General features: G+C 42.8%; 2 protein-coding genes across 5 annotated transcripts in view; one reads left to right on the forward strand and one right to left on the reverse strand.

Moving 5' to 3' along the window:
- Positions 1 to 7343, reverse strand: part of suds3 (SDS3 homolog, SIN3A corepressor complex component) — an 8108-nt gene extending 765 nt beyond the window's left edge. The window contains exons 1-12 of one of the 2 annotated variants that reach the window (XM_068566603.1): positions 7175 to 7343; positions 5491 to 5560; positions 5323 to 5378; positions 4736 to 4807; positions 4269 to 4288; positions 4000 to 4156; positions 3266 to 3361; positions 3107 to 3168; positions 2977 to 2998; positions 2056 to 2161; positions 1028 to 1112; positions 1 to 157 (exon numbers count right to left, since the gene is read on the reverse strand). The exon at positions 1 to 157 is cut by the window's left edge and continues 765 nt beyond it. In XM_068566603.1, the coding sequence (XP_068422704.1) occupies positions 59 to 157; positions 1028 to 1112; positions 2056 to 2161; positions 2977 to 2998; positions 3107 to 3168; positions 3266 to 3361; positions 4000 to 4156; positions 4269 to 4288; positions 4736 to 4807; positions 5323 to 5378; positions 5491 to 5560; positions 7175 to 7286 (957 nt within the window). In that variant the 5' untranslated portion in view covers positions 7287 to 7343 and the 3' untranslated portion in view covers positions 1 to 58. Of the gene's footprint in view, positions 158 to 1027; positions 1113 to 2055; positions 2180 to 2976; positions 2999 to 3106; positions 3169 to 3265; positions 3362 to 3999; positions 4157 to 4268; positions 4289 to 4735; positions 4808 to 5322; positions 5379 to 5490; positions 5561 to 7174 lie in introns of both variants that reach the window. The other variant, XM_068566602.1, reaches the window with a different exon arrangement.
- A 1591-nt stretch (positions 7344 to 8934) lies between these two features.
- taok3a (TAO kinase 3a) overlaps positions 8935 to 18549 on the forward strand; it is a 62614-nt gene continuing 52999 nt past the window's right edge. The window contains exon 1 of one of the 3 annotated variants that reach the window (XM_068605157.1): positions 8935 to 9143. The gene's annotated coding sequence lies outside the window, so the exon portion shown is untranslated. Of the gene's footprint in view, positions 9144 to 9252; positions 9419 to 9561; positions 9731 to 18549 lie in introns of those variants that run through there. The other 2 variants (XM_068605158.1, XM_068605159.1) reach the window with 2 other exon arrangements.

An 18549-nucleotide genomic window follows, 5' to 3' on the forward strand; every position in this document is an offset into this window, starting at 1 on the left:
GAACAAAGTGGGCGGATGGATGGATGGATAAATGAACAGATGGCAGTTGGCTAATATTTCACGCAGCCGACCGTCGACGGATGACAAACGCTCCCCTCTGCAGCTGTCCCAGGTAGATCCTCATCTTTGTACTGTCACTCGTCTTCCTCACCCAAATCTGGAGCACACAGAACAGACATTTTAGAGACGGATGTATTTCAAAGTAGCCGCCAATAGAAATCACATCAGTGTATCAGACTACTCTCTGGTAAGATGAACGTTCCTTCTTTAGTGATCATTCTTCCTCAGTGATAGTCTTGTGTTGACCAGCGAGGGAAATTAGCACCTAAATAAATCTGCGGAATCCAACCAACAAACATATAAAGCTATGGTTTTTAATCTTTAGAAACTAGCTAGAGTATGCTGGATGTGTTTGTTATTTTCCAATGAAAGTCTCCAGCAGCATTAGCTCCAGAAGTCATTTAGGCCGAATGAGATGATTGGACGGGCTTATTACAGCCCTGCGGCCGCCAGAGATATCAAATTTGTTTTCTCTTTCTTTTTTGTCAGAGCAATTTATTTTTCCCAACATTATTATTCCCTATTCAAGATTGACGTTATTCTGTAAAATCCCCATTGAATAACCAACACTGACAATGACGAATACTACTGAAACAGGAGTGACTAATTCCTATTTTCAGCTGTGGATGAATACACATTCGGCGCTGTGGTGAGTGTTTACAGCAGCAGGACGGTGCATGTGGGACGGACTCAAAATAAACGAGTGCGAGTGTTGATGGTAATGGAGGAACATGTCACTCAGTGCAAGAGTGTGGCTCATTAATGTGTTTCTCATGGAGTCTGGACCACTTTGGAGCTCTATGGCACACACAAATAACATACATCAAGCATCGGCTACACAGACGACACTCAAGGTAGTGGGATCACTTCTTGGGATCTGTTGACAATATAGTTTCCCCGTCCTCATGTTTAACTCAGTTAACCCAGTTCTTTGTGCAACAGGAGTCAAATAAGAAGTAAAACTCACCTCGTTGGTCCCCACTGAGCTAATGACACAGCTAATCTTTGTGTTGTCCTTTGACTCCAGATAGATGGCTTGGCTCTTGTGGTACCTGGTACATAAAAAAAACACACAAAGAAAACAGAATTGATTCGACACTTAAGGGGAGAAATGAGGGATGGGCATGAGACAGGACAGGCAGGAGAGAGGTTCATTATACATAAATCTACCCAGCTGAATAAACCACGCTCCTCCTGAGATGGCACTAAATAGATAATTGGACTGGAAAGTCAAAACAAAAAAAAGTCTGGGGATTTTGTATTTGTTTTAATGGCTCCAAACTGTCAGAGGACAGAACCAACCCAGGGGGAGAGACTGACAGCCCAAAGCGTTTGATCATTAAGGGCCCACTGAAGAATAATGACGCGCACGTCTCCCTGCGGCTCCTCGTGAAGGCGTTGCGCTGGCGGCCTCTTCTTTAGCGACGAAGAAATGAGACGTTGTCTTATAAGAAACGTGTGCATACTTCAGAGCTCGCTCCCTTTCACTTCGTTTGTATCGGTGGCTAATAAGACAGACTGCCATTACGGTTTCCCTTCTCCATGGGACCTAAGGGTCCGACACTCGTCGGATGCAGAGCTCTGCGCTGAGGCAAAAAAGGTCACTGGAGCGGCGTCTGGTCAAGGACTTCCAGTCTCTTTATCTCCACATTATAGCAGAGTGTAGCGCGGATTCTAATGCAGCCACCATCTCTGAATGTGTGTGTTTTTTTTTAATCGTGGCTTCACGCACCAGCGTCTGTTCAGAGGCTCCTGAAGAAATATCTCTTTCTGTGTTTTGGATGGCAGCAGAAAACAGTCTCCCATCAAAGTGGTTGTAACGTGTCTTTTTGAAAATCAAAGCAACCGCCAGAGACGTGAAACACATGGAAATGTGGCCATCTAGTGGGGGCACCAGCTGCAGTCAGGCTGTGTGTGTGTATGTGTGTGTGTGTGTGTGGAGGGGGGGTGGCAGCAGTGATGAGATGTCAGTTTTGAGAATGACAACATATTCACCATCTTTTGTCGTAGTAGAGCTTCCCCTCCTCGATGCGGGCCTCGTAGCGCTGGGAGGGGCTCTCCATGGGAGCGGCGGGGACGTGCTCTGGGGACGACGGAGACACTGGAGAGGGAGAAACACCTGAGTGGCATCGCCGGGCAAAACAAATGTACAATTAGCTTAATGGTTTTATAGAGCACTTTCGGGACATTTGGGGGGGAAATAGGCTCATTCGCTTTCTTACTGAGACGAGCCGGGGTATGAGGAGATCGATACCACGTTGCTTTCTGCCCGTTTCACATGAAGTTACAACCAGCAGCCGGTTAGCTTAGCCTAGCATAAAGACTGGCACTAGGTAGGGCCGCCCCTCTTGGTCAACTAGTTAACTTACATGGTATTTTGGTCTTTGAATGAAAAAGCATTGAAAATATTTTTAAAAGGTTGTGTTCGACTACTTATTTCCTCAAATAATCATGAACACATCTGTTTTTGTGAGGTAACTCAAGTTTTACAGATCTGTCTCTGGTCGAGGAAAGCCCTGGCAAGAGGCCGGCTCACTAATAGACCAGGTACCATTCCTATGAAGAGGTCATGCTGGCCGTGTTATTGGGGATTATGTCATGACCTATTTCTTGGCTGGGAGACTTCCTGAAGTCTCTGCTGGTCGCGATGGAAGTTACAGCCAAGAATTGGTCCGGGCGTTGTTTACCTTTGGACCAACCCCATCCAGCAGCTTCCCTACGTTTCAACTCTTCTCTGCTAAGCTAAACCAAGCTAAGCTAACCAACAGCCGGCTGTAGCTTCACATTTAGAGAACAGACGTGGGAGTGGTAAAGATTTTCTCATCCGACTCAGCAGAAAAGGTAACTATTATTTATGTCCTTTATTACAGTCATTGTGGAAATAAACTGCGAAAAAAAAGCCCAGCATTGACATACCTGGCCGTTTTGGCGATTTAAGCTGCAAAAGATAAGACAAGAACATTTTAGAAGACATATTTTGAGAAAAAAATAAAATAAAACAATCAGTGAGGACATGCATAATATCGAGACATCCAGAAACACTTACCTTATTAAGTGTTCTTAAATCTTCCGTTATCTGTTCGTCTGTTAACAAATAATTTAGCTGAGGTGTGGAGAGTTAAGGAAGGTTTGAGCAAAACACAATGAGAAAATGCAAAAGCTACCAGTACAAGTAATACTGAATGCAGGTTTATATGAAGGATATCTGGCGCAGGTTTTCTCCGTTTGTCTGGTATTGGCACCGGATCATTGGGCCGTCTCCTCAGCTTCCGAGTCATGATAGGTTTTACCTCCATCGAGTCTGCGTGAGTGAATAACGACAAACTGAGATCCAACAACAACGTGCAAATCGTGTCCAACGGTCCCAAAAAAGCACAACCTTTTTAGTTTGTGAAAAACAAACATCCTAAACACACAATTCAAGAAGGCCGACACCAACATGTTAAACTTCTGTATCAGTCGTACATTTTAATCAACTCGGCGTTGGCCCCGACCCCGACGGCCAAGAACCTTGCCGTGACTCTCGACAGTCAACTCTCCCCGACTGCAGACATTACCGCAACAACACACTCCTGTGGGTACCCATTGACATCAGGACAGCAGAAAGTGTCTACAATATTCCACTGCAAACTAAACACATCGTCTTCTACTACACCTTGAATAAGGAAGGTAGCGCAGTAGTAGCACTTTTGTAGCACTTAAATGTATCTTACTGATGGCACTTTGTAGTTTGACTTTATTGAAGAAAATTGTCCTTTCCAGATTCTTGTTGTTCTGAGTTTATTCTCACGGTTGAATGCACTTATTGTAAGTTGCTTTGGGTAAAAGCGTCAGCTAAATGAAACGTAATCAGACAACTTAACATTAACATGTGTGGAGAGAGAACAACTCTCACTTCCACTCCTCTGCTGAGCAAGTCCCTTAATAATAATCTCTTACCGCCTGTCAGCTCCATAGTTAATTTTTCATTCTCAATCATCTTCTTCTTCTCCTCCAACTCTGCAATTAGATTTTCCTTCAGCTCAACCTTTTTATCGTCAAACTCTTTCACCGCTGCCTTCTTCTCCTTGATGTAGTTCCTCTCCACCTGCTCTGTCTGCAGGAGGACGAGACAAGAGATGCTTAGCTGGCAATGCCCAAAAAAAGAAAGAAAAAGTGAATTAAAAAAAAAACTGTATCAGTTAGCCAGCAAGAAATTATGTACTCACCTCAAGTTGGAGAAACAGATCTGTGAAGGGAAAGAAAGAAAGATCTTTGAACAAACAAAGTAATATTAACTGAGTGCATACAATTCTGGCAAACACCAGCCGATGAGTCAACAAGAATATGGGAACCAATATAATTAAAACAGTAGGATGGTGTAAGAGGGATGGGACGGGAGGAAAGAGAACAACTGATTTGATCTGCAAGTTTACTAAATGAGGATGTCTAGGTAGATAAGTGTGCTACTTCATTCATCTGGCATGTTGTGTTTAGTCACGCCATTTGTTTTTATTTCCCCTTTCTGCAAATCAAAGATATGCAACTTCAATCCTCACGTATAGTTTAATCGACCAGTCAGCGCTCACACTCATTGTAAACACTGAAATTAAAGCAGGAAGCACTCTACAGTTGTAGTAACGTGCTGAATGCACCAGATGCAACAGCAAAGCCAGTCCCGCCTCTAAATACTTGCCAGCGTTTCGGAGTCTCTCTTTGTACTGCTGGTCGAGCTTCTTCATCCTCTTCTGATACTCCTGAAGCGTACCTGCAAAGAATATGTCTGATTAAGTGAACACGAAGATCTATGGAATCACAAGTTTTTCTTTTCAGAGATTTTTGTCTTATCATGACTTTGGTATTCTCGTAGGGTGAGAGACAGTAACTTCAGAAGTTATTGAATATGAGTTGTTTTTTTGCAATACGTGGACAATATTTCTAGAGCACAAAATCTAGCCATCAATTCACTGTAAAGAAACAGTTTGAATCAGGAAACAGACAGACTTGACATTTAAAAAATGAGCCGACGAGAGTTTGTCAGTCGTTATCGTCCGTTTTTCTAGCAGGTTTAGACAGAGACAGTGGCTGCACCTTTTTTGTGGCCTGTTGATGTAATGGCAACCCACCATTAGTAATCAGTTTCAATCTGGCTTTATCCTGCTAAAAAGAAAACCCTAATGGAAATGTAAACTAACACTAAAATTCCATCCAGCAAAATAAAGATTTTCAGTCAATTTCTGACAAACTTAAGATGTAAGAAATAAAAAACAACAGATTGATTACCTTCTTGTAATTGCTGCAACTGTCTTTTCAGAGAGGCCAATTTGTCTTGGTACATTCTGCAACGACATAAACCAGAGATAATATTACATAACATTCACCATTTAAAATCTGAAAATAAAAAATGTTTCATGAAAGTGAAAACATCCAATCCATGATTGAAGCACTTACTGCTCTTTGATTTCAACATAGTCATCCTCGTCGTGCTTGGCAAGGTCTGTTTCACTGGCATCTTCCGTGTCTGAAAAAAGGTCATGACAGGACAAGAATGGACTCAATATCCAAAAACCACTTCTTAACTGAAATCGAGAACCGACTTTCTAAAAGATAAAAAGGTACATGCACGCTGTACTACTAGATCTTCATGTCGTTTTTTTGTTTAGCCGCAATGTAAATAGATAGAGTCCTGCAGACCGCAGACATCTGTGCCAATCAAAGGGCGTGCGTGGCACCGGTATGGTAATGGTTAGTTAAAATAGGACACCGGGGAAAAGACCTTGCCACGGATGATCGTGCATTATTCATTATCGGCTCGACAGCAGGAGTAGAAGAACAAAACAAAAAGTTTAGCTCGACAAACGCTAATGCTGATGAATGTAAATCATACGACATCAATGTGTAATTCGCGACAGAAATACAGCTGTTAATTCGAGTATCACGCATTTTGCCGCATGGTGGGATTAACCAGAAACGGTCCCAGGCTAACTTCGTACTGTCAGAACAACCCTCTCTCGCAAGGCGAAGCTAGCATGTTGTGCTCGCGTGATGTGGCAAAACTTGGGAGCCAAGTTGTTATAAAGAGTTAACCCTCAGTCAGACGACGTTACCTTTTTTAAAAAAAAACAAAAAACAAAACACACACACACACGAGAGAGGTATAGGGAGAGAGAAGGACAAGGCCCCCGGCCGGGTTAAAGCTGACACAGCAGCTTTCATTTTCGGTTAGCATTCACGTGCTAGCTTAAAGTTAGCTTTCTCGTTAAAACAGTAACGCGATGATGTTTTCTTTATATTTTTTAAAAGCACAACGGAATCGTCGACGTGCACCGGGAGGAGGAGGAGAGGAGGGACACGCAAGTCCGGCTTGGTCCGCTCGGGAAGTCGATGTCGGCAAAACTAGCATGCTAACCTTGCAGTGCTGTCATCGCCTGGCTTCCCCCTCTGATCGTGTCTCCCTTCTCTCTCGCTGCTACCCGTCCCGTCTCATCGAGCAGCGTGAGGAGGGCAGCGGACACAACTCGACCTGTCAGTGCTCGGAGCTAACGTCCCGGTGCTCGTTATCAGAACTGCGACTAGCCTAAAAATAAATTCGACGGGGGGAGAAAAAAAAAAATCCACAATTACGTGAAGCCGACGTGATTAAAAGTTCGGCAGTGATGCTGCCTCGCGCTTAACGTGGGTATTCAAAAATCGCCAGCTACGGTTTTAGTTAGCTTGTAAACAAATGAGAGTTTTTGTTGTTTGCATTATTATCTTTAACCGCTGGGCTCAGTTTTCTATTCGCAGCGGAGACGTAAGTTTTTCTGACGTTAGTTTACGCCACCTGCTCCTGTTTCCAGGAACTTGATTTGTCGGTCGTCGGGTTAGCTAACTTGTTATGTAGCTTGCAAGCTAAGTGCGCGTGATTGCGGTTAGCTGCCTAGTTTAAGGAGCAGGTAGTCCAAGTTTGATTTTTCGAAAGTGCAAATGGAAAACTGCTCCAAAGTAAGGCGTAAATCTGGAGATCGCTTCAAACGCGGTGTTAAAATTAACTACATTTACGCAATAATCGCGCGCTTCCGTTTCTGTTCCACAAGCAGACGGAGCCCCACTGTCAGGGAGCTCTCTTTTTTTGGTCAATTCGTTTAAACGTTACCTTCTTCCGAGTCTCTTCCCCTGAAACTTCGGTCATCGTCGTCCTCCACGCTGTCTAGTTCTTCCTCGTCGTTATAATAATCCACCATAGGCGATAGCAAAGTCGAAGCCATTTGTTCGCTTGGAAAATGTAAACAAACACAAAATTAACAATCGATTTTTGTTTTGCAGCTTGCTTGGAACAGCGCCTACAACTGGCAGGACCCCCAAGTAACAAGATGTCTGACCTTATGCCTGTATATAATGTATCTACTAATAACGTTTTAATGTGTATCCAAATTAATTTAATTCGATTTATTATGTTAGGATATTTATATAACAGATACTTCCTATTAAGTCGTTCGTTGTCTTGATGTGCACTGGAATATACATACAAAATATTTGACCAGGCATATTGCCGAACATCAGGGGTTGTGGGGTCTCTTTGTTTTGGCTCCCGTTTTTCTCGCCATCGATTTAGTTTTTCAACACCCGAGGAAAGTCGGTGGGTGGTCATTTGTGAAATCGAGTGTTTTTCAATTGAACCACGACGTATTTTCCTGCATCCTGTGGGTTTTTCTACGCTTGAACACCTGTTTCTAGTAACAAATCCCATCAGTCATAATCCATTTAGACTACTGTGAAATGTAGGCTTGTGTATTTTACACTAAGTTTAAAAAAAAACACGTTAACATTGAATTGAAACTTTAACATATAACTTGTACAACATATCATAATTGCAACAACCACAGAGGTTACAGATGGTTTCAATTTACTTTATTTCAACATAACAATCCAGTCTCAATACTGTTTTCTAGAGAGCCATGTGGACACATTAAAACAAACAATACAAACATCTAACATGGTAACAGCCTGGTAGCACCCTTTACATGTCTGAAGATCACCTATACAGATTGAGCTGTTATATGAAAATTGGCATTTTTCTTTGTGATAGCAAATGTTTATATATATATATATATATATATATATATATATATATATATTCATTTGTTTTGACTGTCAGCATATTTTGGTGAACTGTAAGGTATTTCTTTTTAGTTTTCCCTTACGTGTTACGTAGATTAAAAAAAAACAAAAATGGGCCTCATGAACCAGGGATTGCGGGTTGATTTCCATGAGTGTATAGCAGAGTGGTGCAGCCGAAGCCCATAATCCAGAGACATTTAAGAAACTGAGGTAGCATAAAAATAAAACAAATTCTAATTTGAAACATTCGGGCAACCAAGGGTACTTGTTGCCCTCTTGGCCTATTTTAGTCAGAATATATCTTTTGATCACATTACTGACAACTATATAGTCTTGTTAAAAGGTCTGAGGTCCAAATACATTCCTGGTGTTGTACGAATACACACACACAATACATTGCTCTTATGACATTTGTAAATTCTCCCGCCGGAAGACTAATACGGGATTATTATCATTATTTTAAATGATCCAGTTAAATTCCTAATAGCAACAGCAGGTGGCAGCCTTGTATTGCCTTACATTCAAGAGACGACCTGGATTTGTAGTTGCAACAGAATCGGTATGACTCAGTCCATGCATCTTTAATGATTTACAAAGAAAATAAGGGTCAGTATTGACACTTTAAAATACGTACGTGTTATTTAAATGCAGCACTTCGGCAGATACATTCAACGCCATCTATCCATCTGTATATTTATTTGCGGTTAAGCAATTGTTGAAAAGATGCAAAACACTATTTGGTGTTTATAAAAACACATTGAAAAGTGCACACGCTTAAGAGGACTCTTCAGCGCGCGAGACAACTTTATTTCCGGCCGTCTGTCAAAGTAGAGCTGTCAGACCCGGGCGAGGGGTTGTGCTCCCGCTGCTCCGCCGTCATTCAGGAAGTACACACTAACTGACAGCACTTCAGCAAAGTCACACCGACGCCTTCAGACTCGGACTAAATGTTCCTGGAGAGAGCGTACTCTCCAGCCACGACGACGAATTTCTACGGAGAAAAGGTGAGCTTTTCGTCTCCACTGTCGTTGTGTCGCTGTCACCGTTTGTGACCGTAATCGCCGTTAACGGTTATCAGCTCGCGCGCGCACTCTCTCTCTCTGAAATGACACTTCCTCTCGTCTGAGCGGCTAAAGCTACCGAAGCGAAACGTCAACGCACTTAAGAGTGGATGTGAATTAGTCGCATCGGTCTGCACCTGAAGTTTAAAAATGACCGCCGTCGCCTGGTTTCGCCGCTGTTTCGGCGTGTGGTTTCAACGCCGCTCCGCTCAGAGGGGGTGAGTACGAGGGGGACCAGCGTCGGCAGCTCGCTAAAAGGTTTTAAGTGCGTAGTTTAGCTTTTTTTTCTTTCTTTTTTTAAATAGCTCTTGAGCGAAGAAGCGCACGTTGACGTTGAGTGGCGTGTTTTGTGCACCTGCTGAAACCAAACCTGCTATTTGGATGTTTACGCGGTGAACTGACAGGACAGACGCTCGTTTGGTTTGTTCCTGAGGGGGGGAGGAGGAGAGAGCACGGAGAGCAATGTACAGTTTTTGCATCTTTTTTTTAAGCCGACGAAGACGGTCGGACGCTGTGTAAACTTGTCCAACGTAGGTTTTTTATGTATTTATTTTCCATAGCGCTGTCATGCGGTCTACGTGAGTCTGTCACATCCAAAATAAGGTCGTGGTACCGTCCATTGCGTCCTACCTTGTTGTGAGTGAGATTGTTTACTATCAACGTACAGACACAATGGCTCTGCGTTGAGACGCTGAAACGTCCACTACACATGTTTTTGACTACATTTTACTACGTCGCTCTGCACTTGTTAATCAGTCGGGCATTGTCTGCATCCTCGACACTATTTCGATTTTGATTGTAACACTGGCTTGCGTTCATGTTAATGCGAAGACAATAGTCATAGCATGTCATGCATCTTTTTATACATACATTTATAAAGTCGTTTCGGGCTACACGAGGTCATTACCTGCGTGCAGCAGGACAGAGATGGTTAAATGCAGGATAACATGACGCGCTCGAAATGGCAGATGTAGATCGCAAGCTGAGCACTAAAACCCAAGCTGACCCAACATGATGTCATCTCTCGCGCACGCGTGTGTGTTTGTGTGCGTGTGGCGCATGAGTGAGATGCAGCAGACCTGTGTTTCGCTGCCTAAACTGTGTCACTTGTAAAGATTTCTTTTCAGAAGCCTGCCCACGCGTTTATTAAACTGAGGATAATCATAATTTAATCTCATATTGGGATGTTGCACCTTCATGTCAATCAAATTGATTAATAGTATGGGCTGACTTTGTATTGTTCAGTTTAAAGGTGAACAGTAAGTTGTCGAGGAAATCATTTCACACGTTTAGTTTCTTGCAGAATTAAGTTTGCAATAACGCTGAATAAGAAAGACAGAATACAATCTTCTTTTCTTAGCACTCTTTCCTGGCATTATGTCACCAGTCACGAGTATCAGGGTCCTCCTTACAGTTTTGATGCAGACATACATTTCGTTCAAAGTGCACAGCACTGTTGACCAAGTCCCCTCCTTTGTTTACATCACCCAAAGCTCGTAGGCTTGTTTGCAATCTATTAGCCAAGAAATCAAGGGAGGGGACCGAAAAGGGGGCACACTTCCTTATTAGCGATGGTATTTAGGGCAGTTCAGCGTTTGTCGTGGGCCATTTTCAGGTAAATGTTTGACTTGATTCGGCTGTTTGGACTGATATGGAACGGGTGTTTGTGTCAGACGCTAGAGGCCGATTATACACGGGTCAGGAGAGGTTAACCACGTCTGTTGAGGAAAACATCTTTTCAGAGTGCATGTTGTGAAATGGGAGAATTTTAACACCAAAAGTCAAAGGGTCAAGAAATAGAATAATCTCACTTTTTAATACCAGGCACTTTATCTAAAGACTTGTGTTTTTGGTGAATCATCATGCTCTTTCAATTTGGCCGTTTGTTAAACACTAGTACAGGTCTCCATAATGCAAACAGTCATGTCTTTTTATAGAGCTGTGTGAGAGATTATTGAGACGTTAGCCAGAGGTCTCCTCGTGAATTTGCACAAATCTCTTTGAGTACCAGTGTTGTGCGTCTGTGTGTTGATGTGTGCATGCTGATGGATGCTTTGGGAAAGGACACATCAGCTGCTGTTGACAATTGGCTGATGCGGCTGTCAGAGACAAGAGGTGGGTGGGGGTGTGAGCCGGACATGTTCACACTACAGGCAGGCGACCATTTGATTTGCACCCGTGACCGGTTTAAATCAGGTTCAAGATTAGCCTTAAGGCAAATGTCCAGGGCAGACATGCTAGCTATGTGAAAAACTTGTCATATCCAAATTCTTGATATTCACGAGGTGGATTATGTCGCTCTAGACATTTAAGTCTAGTGATACCTCACTGATTCTCTGTGTTCACTTACAGTTGGCCTCTAATGCATTTTATTAGATGAACATGATTGAAATGCAAATGCGGGAACATTTTCATATTGTTATCCGACAATTCTTTTCTTTTGTGAGGCTTGCATGTCGTGTTCCAAGTGGGATTCACCAACATCTCTTAATTGCACAAACGTAGTATTAAGTGGCTAGTTTCAATGGGATTAATGCCACATATTTATGAGAGGATGCTTGTGTTTGTGAGATTAAAAAATAGCATAATCAACATGATAAGATTGCTATAAAAGGCTACCAGTTCTGCATTGTTTGTGGACAAATATAATTGACAAAATTGATACTGTGTGTTGAGCCTCTAGTCTTATACCTTAACATTTTGCAGTCAAAAACAACAAATTTAACATTCTCAGTAATAAACAATGTATGCTGTGGCTAATGATGTGTTTTTTAAAGAGGCTTGTAGATTTTATTTGTAGAGAGAGAGAGAGGAGCATATTGTACATAGCAATAAGAAAATAAGTAAATGCCACACATTCTCTTAAATCACTTGAACGTGTCACATTAGAACAAACCAGTTTTTATGAGTTGTTCGTCCAAGAGGCTTAATGGATTACATTTGCTGGTGATGACTCTTATATTCAGTTGGAAGCTTGGTGTGCATGTATTGGTTTCCTAAAACCATTGGCCATATTCAATTATGTTGGTTATTTGTAGTTAAATTAAATTATGTCAGGATCAATGTTGATATGAAACAATAAAAAGGTGTTTTGAGAAAGTCGCCCCAACCACCAGAGGTCCTTGAGCATGCACGCACAATTAGCTACGCAAGATATTCTGCATCAGAATAGGAGGTGGAATTAACAGGAAGTGGAAGCTGAGCAGAAACAGGATGCTAAACCTGATGGTTGGATGATTCGCTTTGGACAGACATTGAGGTACACTCTCATACGCAACATGTGACCAGTCATATGATCGGACTGGCGGAAATAATAATACAAAGCAATCTACTTGTGTTTTTTAGAATTGGTACTGCATCGAAAAACATTACCCCTAGAGTCTGCATTCAGTGTGACAGAAAGTTGGCGTCTTTATCATTTCATCCATCATATCCAACACAGTCTTTTTTTTAATTCAGCCAATCTGAGAGCATGATCAAGATGCACCCGTTTTGGAGCATGTGAAATGCTGGCTTATCGTGATTGGAGTGCCAAAATTAAGGAGATAAAAAGATATGTTTTTTAGATCTAGCCAGCTTACTGTGGGCATCACCTGACACTACCAGCAGATCTGATGTCGATGGGGTGAGTTTTAAAACCCCCGGCAGCAGGCATAACACAAGCCATGCTCTGTAAAGGGGTTTGGATTATTTGGTTGTAGGTAAAGTTAGAACAGGAGGTGGGTGCCTCATGGCTCAGGAGGGCTGTTATACAGAAGATACAGTAAGTATACACCAGCATTTATGGCTGAAATATTTCGTCCCACGTCCATGTGATCTGAACAGTGATATGTGGACTTGTTCATGGAGGCACTACAGCCACGAAAAATAAATGTCCATGATATAGCAGGAAGGCAAACCAGCATGGTATTGAACAGTGCGACAGACATCCCAAAATGTAGTGACCGGATTCAAAACTAACGCGGTGGCAAGTATCCAACATCCTGCAAATTGTCTTCAAATGTCTACTGTGCTGTAACGCAGCGTTCACGATGGACGCAAAGCCCCACAATTGTCAAAGAAGTGCTTTTTTTCGGCACCCATGTAAAATAATTAGACACACAGGATGCACTATGGCGTTGAGCTTGGCAGCCAGCTTGCAATCTTCAGGTTTGGCATCTGGTCTATTTTCTCAGCGGAAAAAAAAACGCATAGATAAAATGTATATGTATAATTATATATTATATGAATGATCTCATTCTAAATGAATCCTCACACTTTTTACTTTTTTTTCATAGTCACCCCACTATCTGTAATGTTGTTTTTTTAATTATTTCTTTTAACGTTTTTATTCCACATATTAATCATTTGTGTCAAAACAGAGCGCAAGTGCTACGAGCCAATATACACCCCTGCTAGCAGACAGACAGACAGAATATATCAGAGATTAGATGTAATAGCAGAGCAGTGGAAAGGCCCTTTTGACCAGAGCGAAATGCACTTTGCGCGTGAGAAGCCAGGCTGCTGCTCACTCATTAATTGACACGGCAATTCACGGTGCCTCCCCACCCGGCGTGAACCCCGCCCTAAGTTTGTCCTGTTGCTGAGCCTAACCTCTGATCATGATGAGGGAATTGGTCCTCTTGTGAGCGATTATATTATTACGTTAATTCACAAACATGCCTTGTTTCAGCACAGTGCCTGTCCACATGTCATTTATATGCACTAAAGGCTCCAACCGTTTATCTGTCTGTAAAACAGGTGATGGTAGTTAGTTGCTGGTGTGACCTCTGTGTGCCTGTTTTAGCTCCTCCTTGACAGGTCTTCTAATGTGCTGCAGCGCCTAATGCAATCTCTCGTCAGTCTCAGTTGAATCCTGACTTGTCTAATTTAAGAACAACCAGAAGGCTTTTGGCCTGACAGAACATAGGCCTCTTTTTTTTTTAATTAGCACTAAAAACAGAGCTTCGGACAGCCTCCTCTGTCCCTGCAATGACTTAGTAAGTGATGACTTACCACAGTCTGGGACTCTTCCCTTGTCAGTTGGGCTGGGGGGGTCATGTGGATGTCAACGTTAACAAGTTTACCTGCTCTGCTGTTGAGGAGCCGCGACAGGCCCACTGCTAGGCATATATATGGCTTTCCACCAACCCTGTAATGAGTTTACTTGCTGTGTGCTAGGTCAGCGCTACATATCTGCGAGACAGCCATTATGATATTTCCCAAAAGTTGGAACCCTTGATGCCCGGGAAGAACATCTTGGCAGGTTTTGTTTCTCATCTGGGGCGACTTGTTGAAGGCGACAGTGGGAAAAACGTATATTTCTCCTCCCCGCAGACTAATCCATCTCAGCATCTTTCACAACTCCCCTCTGCAAGCGATGGAACTTTTCTCCATTTCAACGTGATGGAAGCCTGACGTTAGAAAAAATACCTCAGAGACTAGTCAGTTTAGCCTGCACTACTGCAAGTTTGGTGGTTTATGCCACGGTAGCAGAGTGCATCAAATATTAAAGCACTGCTGTCAGGCTTAATGTTCTGCAGTGATCTGGTTTAGCATGTCTAATATAGGAATGCTGTCTCAGATGACAAGGAGAATTATGCCCTCCCTACCCCCCACCTCTCCTCTACTAGCAGATGTGTTAATGCGTACAGCTTTTAATGATGATTTCAAAAGACAGGAAATACTGTGCAATGCTGCAAGCTCATGGTCTTGTGAAGCCAGAGAGAGAGAGCCAGCATAGATATTTGGTAACAGGATTAATCTACAGTAGCAGTAGTGCCCATGTTCACAAAATCCCTCAACTTTCTTCTGGCGGGTATAAAGGCAGTGTTTGCACCCAAGACAGACTCCACCATCTCGCATTGCAATTCAATTGAATGTGTGAAAATATTCAGTTCCACCACGAAATGTCTCGTCTGTGATCCATCGGAAGGCCGCAGGAAGCCAAGTCATAATCGGAAGCGCTTTCATCTGCATATACTTCTAGATTTGATGAAAATTGTTTATTTGCACCACTGACCGTGATAGGTGTCACCGGGAAAAATGTGAAATGAATCTAGTTATGGCCGAGCAGCTGCGGCAGACCTGAGTCATGGCCTTAGTCTACTGAAAGCTGTCTGGAAGGGGAGGAAGTCACGGCCCAACAGATGTCTCATCAACAAATGCCTCCCTTGTGACTGTGTCACTTCTCGCGCTGATAAAAAATGGTCTTTGTCTGACCAAAAAACGAGCATCCGGTTGTCACATAATGATGTTTTCCCCATAAAAATATTGCGTACATTGATTGTGGCAAGATTTGTTTGTTTGTTTTCACACCTTTTTATAGGCTTTGTGCTCGTGTGACATCTGGCTTAACTTGTTTACCGCACGCAACACCGATATGTTACACGCCAAAATGCAGAACAGATTGGTTGTTAAATACGTCATCCTATCTAGTTCATTACAGTTCTTGCCCTTCATTGTTCTCTTCCTTCAAGCATACTAAACCCTCTTGTCATAAGAGAGGCATTTTGGCAAGTCAGCCTCACTGGGTGTAGGAGGATAGCATGAGCGACTTGATTACAGCCCTTCATCAGAAGCGCGCCTTCAATCCTCAGGCGAGGTTGCAGCTGTGACCATGAGTTTGCCCCTCCCCTCCCTTCAGACCCCCATTATGTCTGGCTACATCTGTCTCCAACTCTCCTGTTAAATCTGCATGCCTCTTTCTGCTCTTCCATGACAAGGCCAAGAGTTGAAGTGCTGGGGAATGAAGATCATCACCCAAGGAGACATCACCAGTGCTGATGGCTGCCTTGCCTTATCTCTTCCCGTCACCACCACTCGTCCTGAGTCTAGAGCTTAATTTAGCACAGGAGAATGAAGGGAAGGGCTCAGGAGTATTTTTAGAACTACATGCTTCACTGTTATAGGGGTCTTTAAAAAAAGAAGGAAAAAAATCAAAGTGTTACGTCATAGGCCTACAATTTGCGTCCGTTCTGCTGACTCTTCTCTGCATGCAGCCGGCTGGGAAAACTCCAGTGTATGCGCTGCTAGCTTAACAGAGTGGGGCATGTCAGCAAGGCTTAGGATGCGTGATTGTGATAGACACATTTGCTTATGTGAGTGGGGGGTGAGGTAATACACTGCACCACACTGGTCTATTTTGAGAGCTTCCTTTGCCTGCCCAAAGCGCTTTTGTGTCTCATAGTTTTCATAATTTCTACTCCCCGCCTTTTAGAATGTTTTTTACGAACGTGTCTTTTATTTCTTTTCTTTTTGTGTGTGTGTGTGTCATTGCACATTTCACCGGTATGTTAGTTGAGCACTTTCGTGGCAGCACAGCTGCCGCCCCTGTTGCCAATATTAGTATTATTTAATGACTGCTGACAAGCTTTCAGTCCATAGCATTAGCAAACGATAAAGGGTGATGTCGCCTGGCAAGATTGCACAGAACCTTTTCGATCTGGCTGCCACAGGACCTGACGTAAATGCGTGATAACGCCTCATCTGTCGGGCTCCCAGAGTATGCGCCAAACCCACCCCCCATCCCCCAAGTCCTAAGAGAAAGTAGGCCTCTGCCCAAGCTCTACGCAGCCCTAATGCTGTGACTGGACTGCCTCCATTGGGTCAAGTGGAGATTTGCCTCTGATGAATCTGGGGGAGATTGTGTTGCGCTCTAGCCAGCCAGCAGTGATTCAGGCTAAATGTGACTTAGTTTATGTTGTATTTTTTAGTTAAGTCTGTGGCTTGGCCTGGCTCGATATGGTTATTGAAGGATTCCCTACTAAAAATTTAAAGTTTAAGACAACTGGTTAACAAATTATGTTTAATGATTGGACAATGTGGCTACTTTCTTATATTTCAGCCTCCTTCCATCGTTGCTGCCATTATGTCTCTCACTGAGCTTTCATCGCACCCCTTGATTTATCAGACAGGATGTGAAATGTGTTTTCATATTGTATAGGGGAAGCTAAGAATTACTTTGGAGGAAAATGCAGGCTACAAAAGCAGCTACTCCTGGCACCCTTTTGTTGATTTTCAGTCCATGTTACGACATATTTGTTTGCCTTTTGTGAAACAAAAGAGCCTGAGGTTGAACTGAAGAAATGTCCAATTAAACTGTGACTTTGAGGAAACTCTGCTAGTCAACTTTACTTCCCTCACTCATTTGTGTTTTCGTTTTCCTCTCATCACACACAAACACAAACGAACCAGATGTGCAGCACTGCAAAGCCACAAGGCCACAAACCCTGGGATAATTGCAGGGATGATACCGTTCCAGAGGATAAGGAAGGACATGGTTAAATCACCGGGCCGTGAGAGTATCAAAGACGACGACGTGTGCACAAGCCCTTCCTGGCTTTTCATAGACAGCAGCCTTCGTGACCCATGTCCAGCTATTGTTTCCTGGTGTGATACCATTGTTCATTCTGAACCGCTCCACAGGGAAGGAACAGGAAGCCTGCCAATATCCGATTTAGATTCAAGTTCAAGTTACTGTTCTCGACAATAATCACAGGCTGGATTTTATTGCTGGTACACTTTGTTATCGCTGTAACACATAGCAATATTTAAGCAGCCGTTCACCGATTAGCTTTTAAACTGTTGATTGCATCTTGGTCCAGAGGGTCAATGTCAAGTAAGAGTTCTTAGTTATACAGTAGTATCAGAAAAATCTACTGCATTTATTGAAAATGAAAAAATGCTGATATTTCCCCACACATGACTGTTAGAAGTCAAGATGTTAACATGACTCAAACATGAAGTATGGATGAATACATCTGACTCTCCCTGACATTATGCCACTCCAGAGCGTTTGTCTGCATAGCTGTGTCTCTGATTCTCTCTCTCGCTCTGATTGATTGTGCTATGTAAATGAAGGGCTCCTATTATGATTTATGCGCACTATGAATATTTACCTGACTAATAATGGATGGGCAACAAACAGGACAGTCCAGGAGTGATCTGTGTGGACCGGTGAGATCAGACTGCACGGCTAAAGCGGTGGATGGTCAAGTGAACATTTACTGGAAGGAACTTGTGACTGCTCTCAAAACACAATTTCATTTCCCAAAGAGACTGCGTGTGAGAGTTTGTAGAAGTTATTAGATCTAACCAGGAACAGCAGGCCTGCAGCAATGGTGATTGTCTGAAATGAAGGGAAAACAGCAGAAATGGATAAAGAACAGGCAGCAGGATGAACTAGTTGTTGAACTGACACTGTCCTTTTTTAAATATGAAACTTGGCTTGTCCTGACAGCATCTATTTTTTGTATGTGTCTCGACGGAGAAACTGAACTCCTCAGCCAGTAAACAAATAAATATCAAAGATGTTTTTTTGAAGATGCGACTGTGGGCTTTAAGAGCTACTTTTCAGAATCAACTTTAT

This window comes from Clinocottus analis, unplaced genomic scaffold, assembly GCF_023055335.1.
Source record: "Clinocottus analis isolate CAN_PGR_092001 unplaced genomic scaffold, fCliAna1.0.p SCAF_7, whole genome shotgun sequence".
Taxonomy (NCBI): domain Eukaryota; kingdom Metazoa; phylum Chordata; class Actinopteri; order Perciformes; family Cottidae; genus Clinocottus; species Clinocottus analis.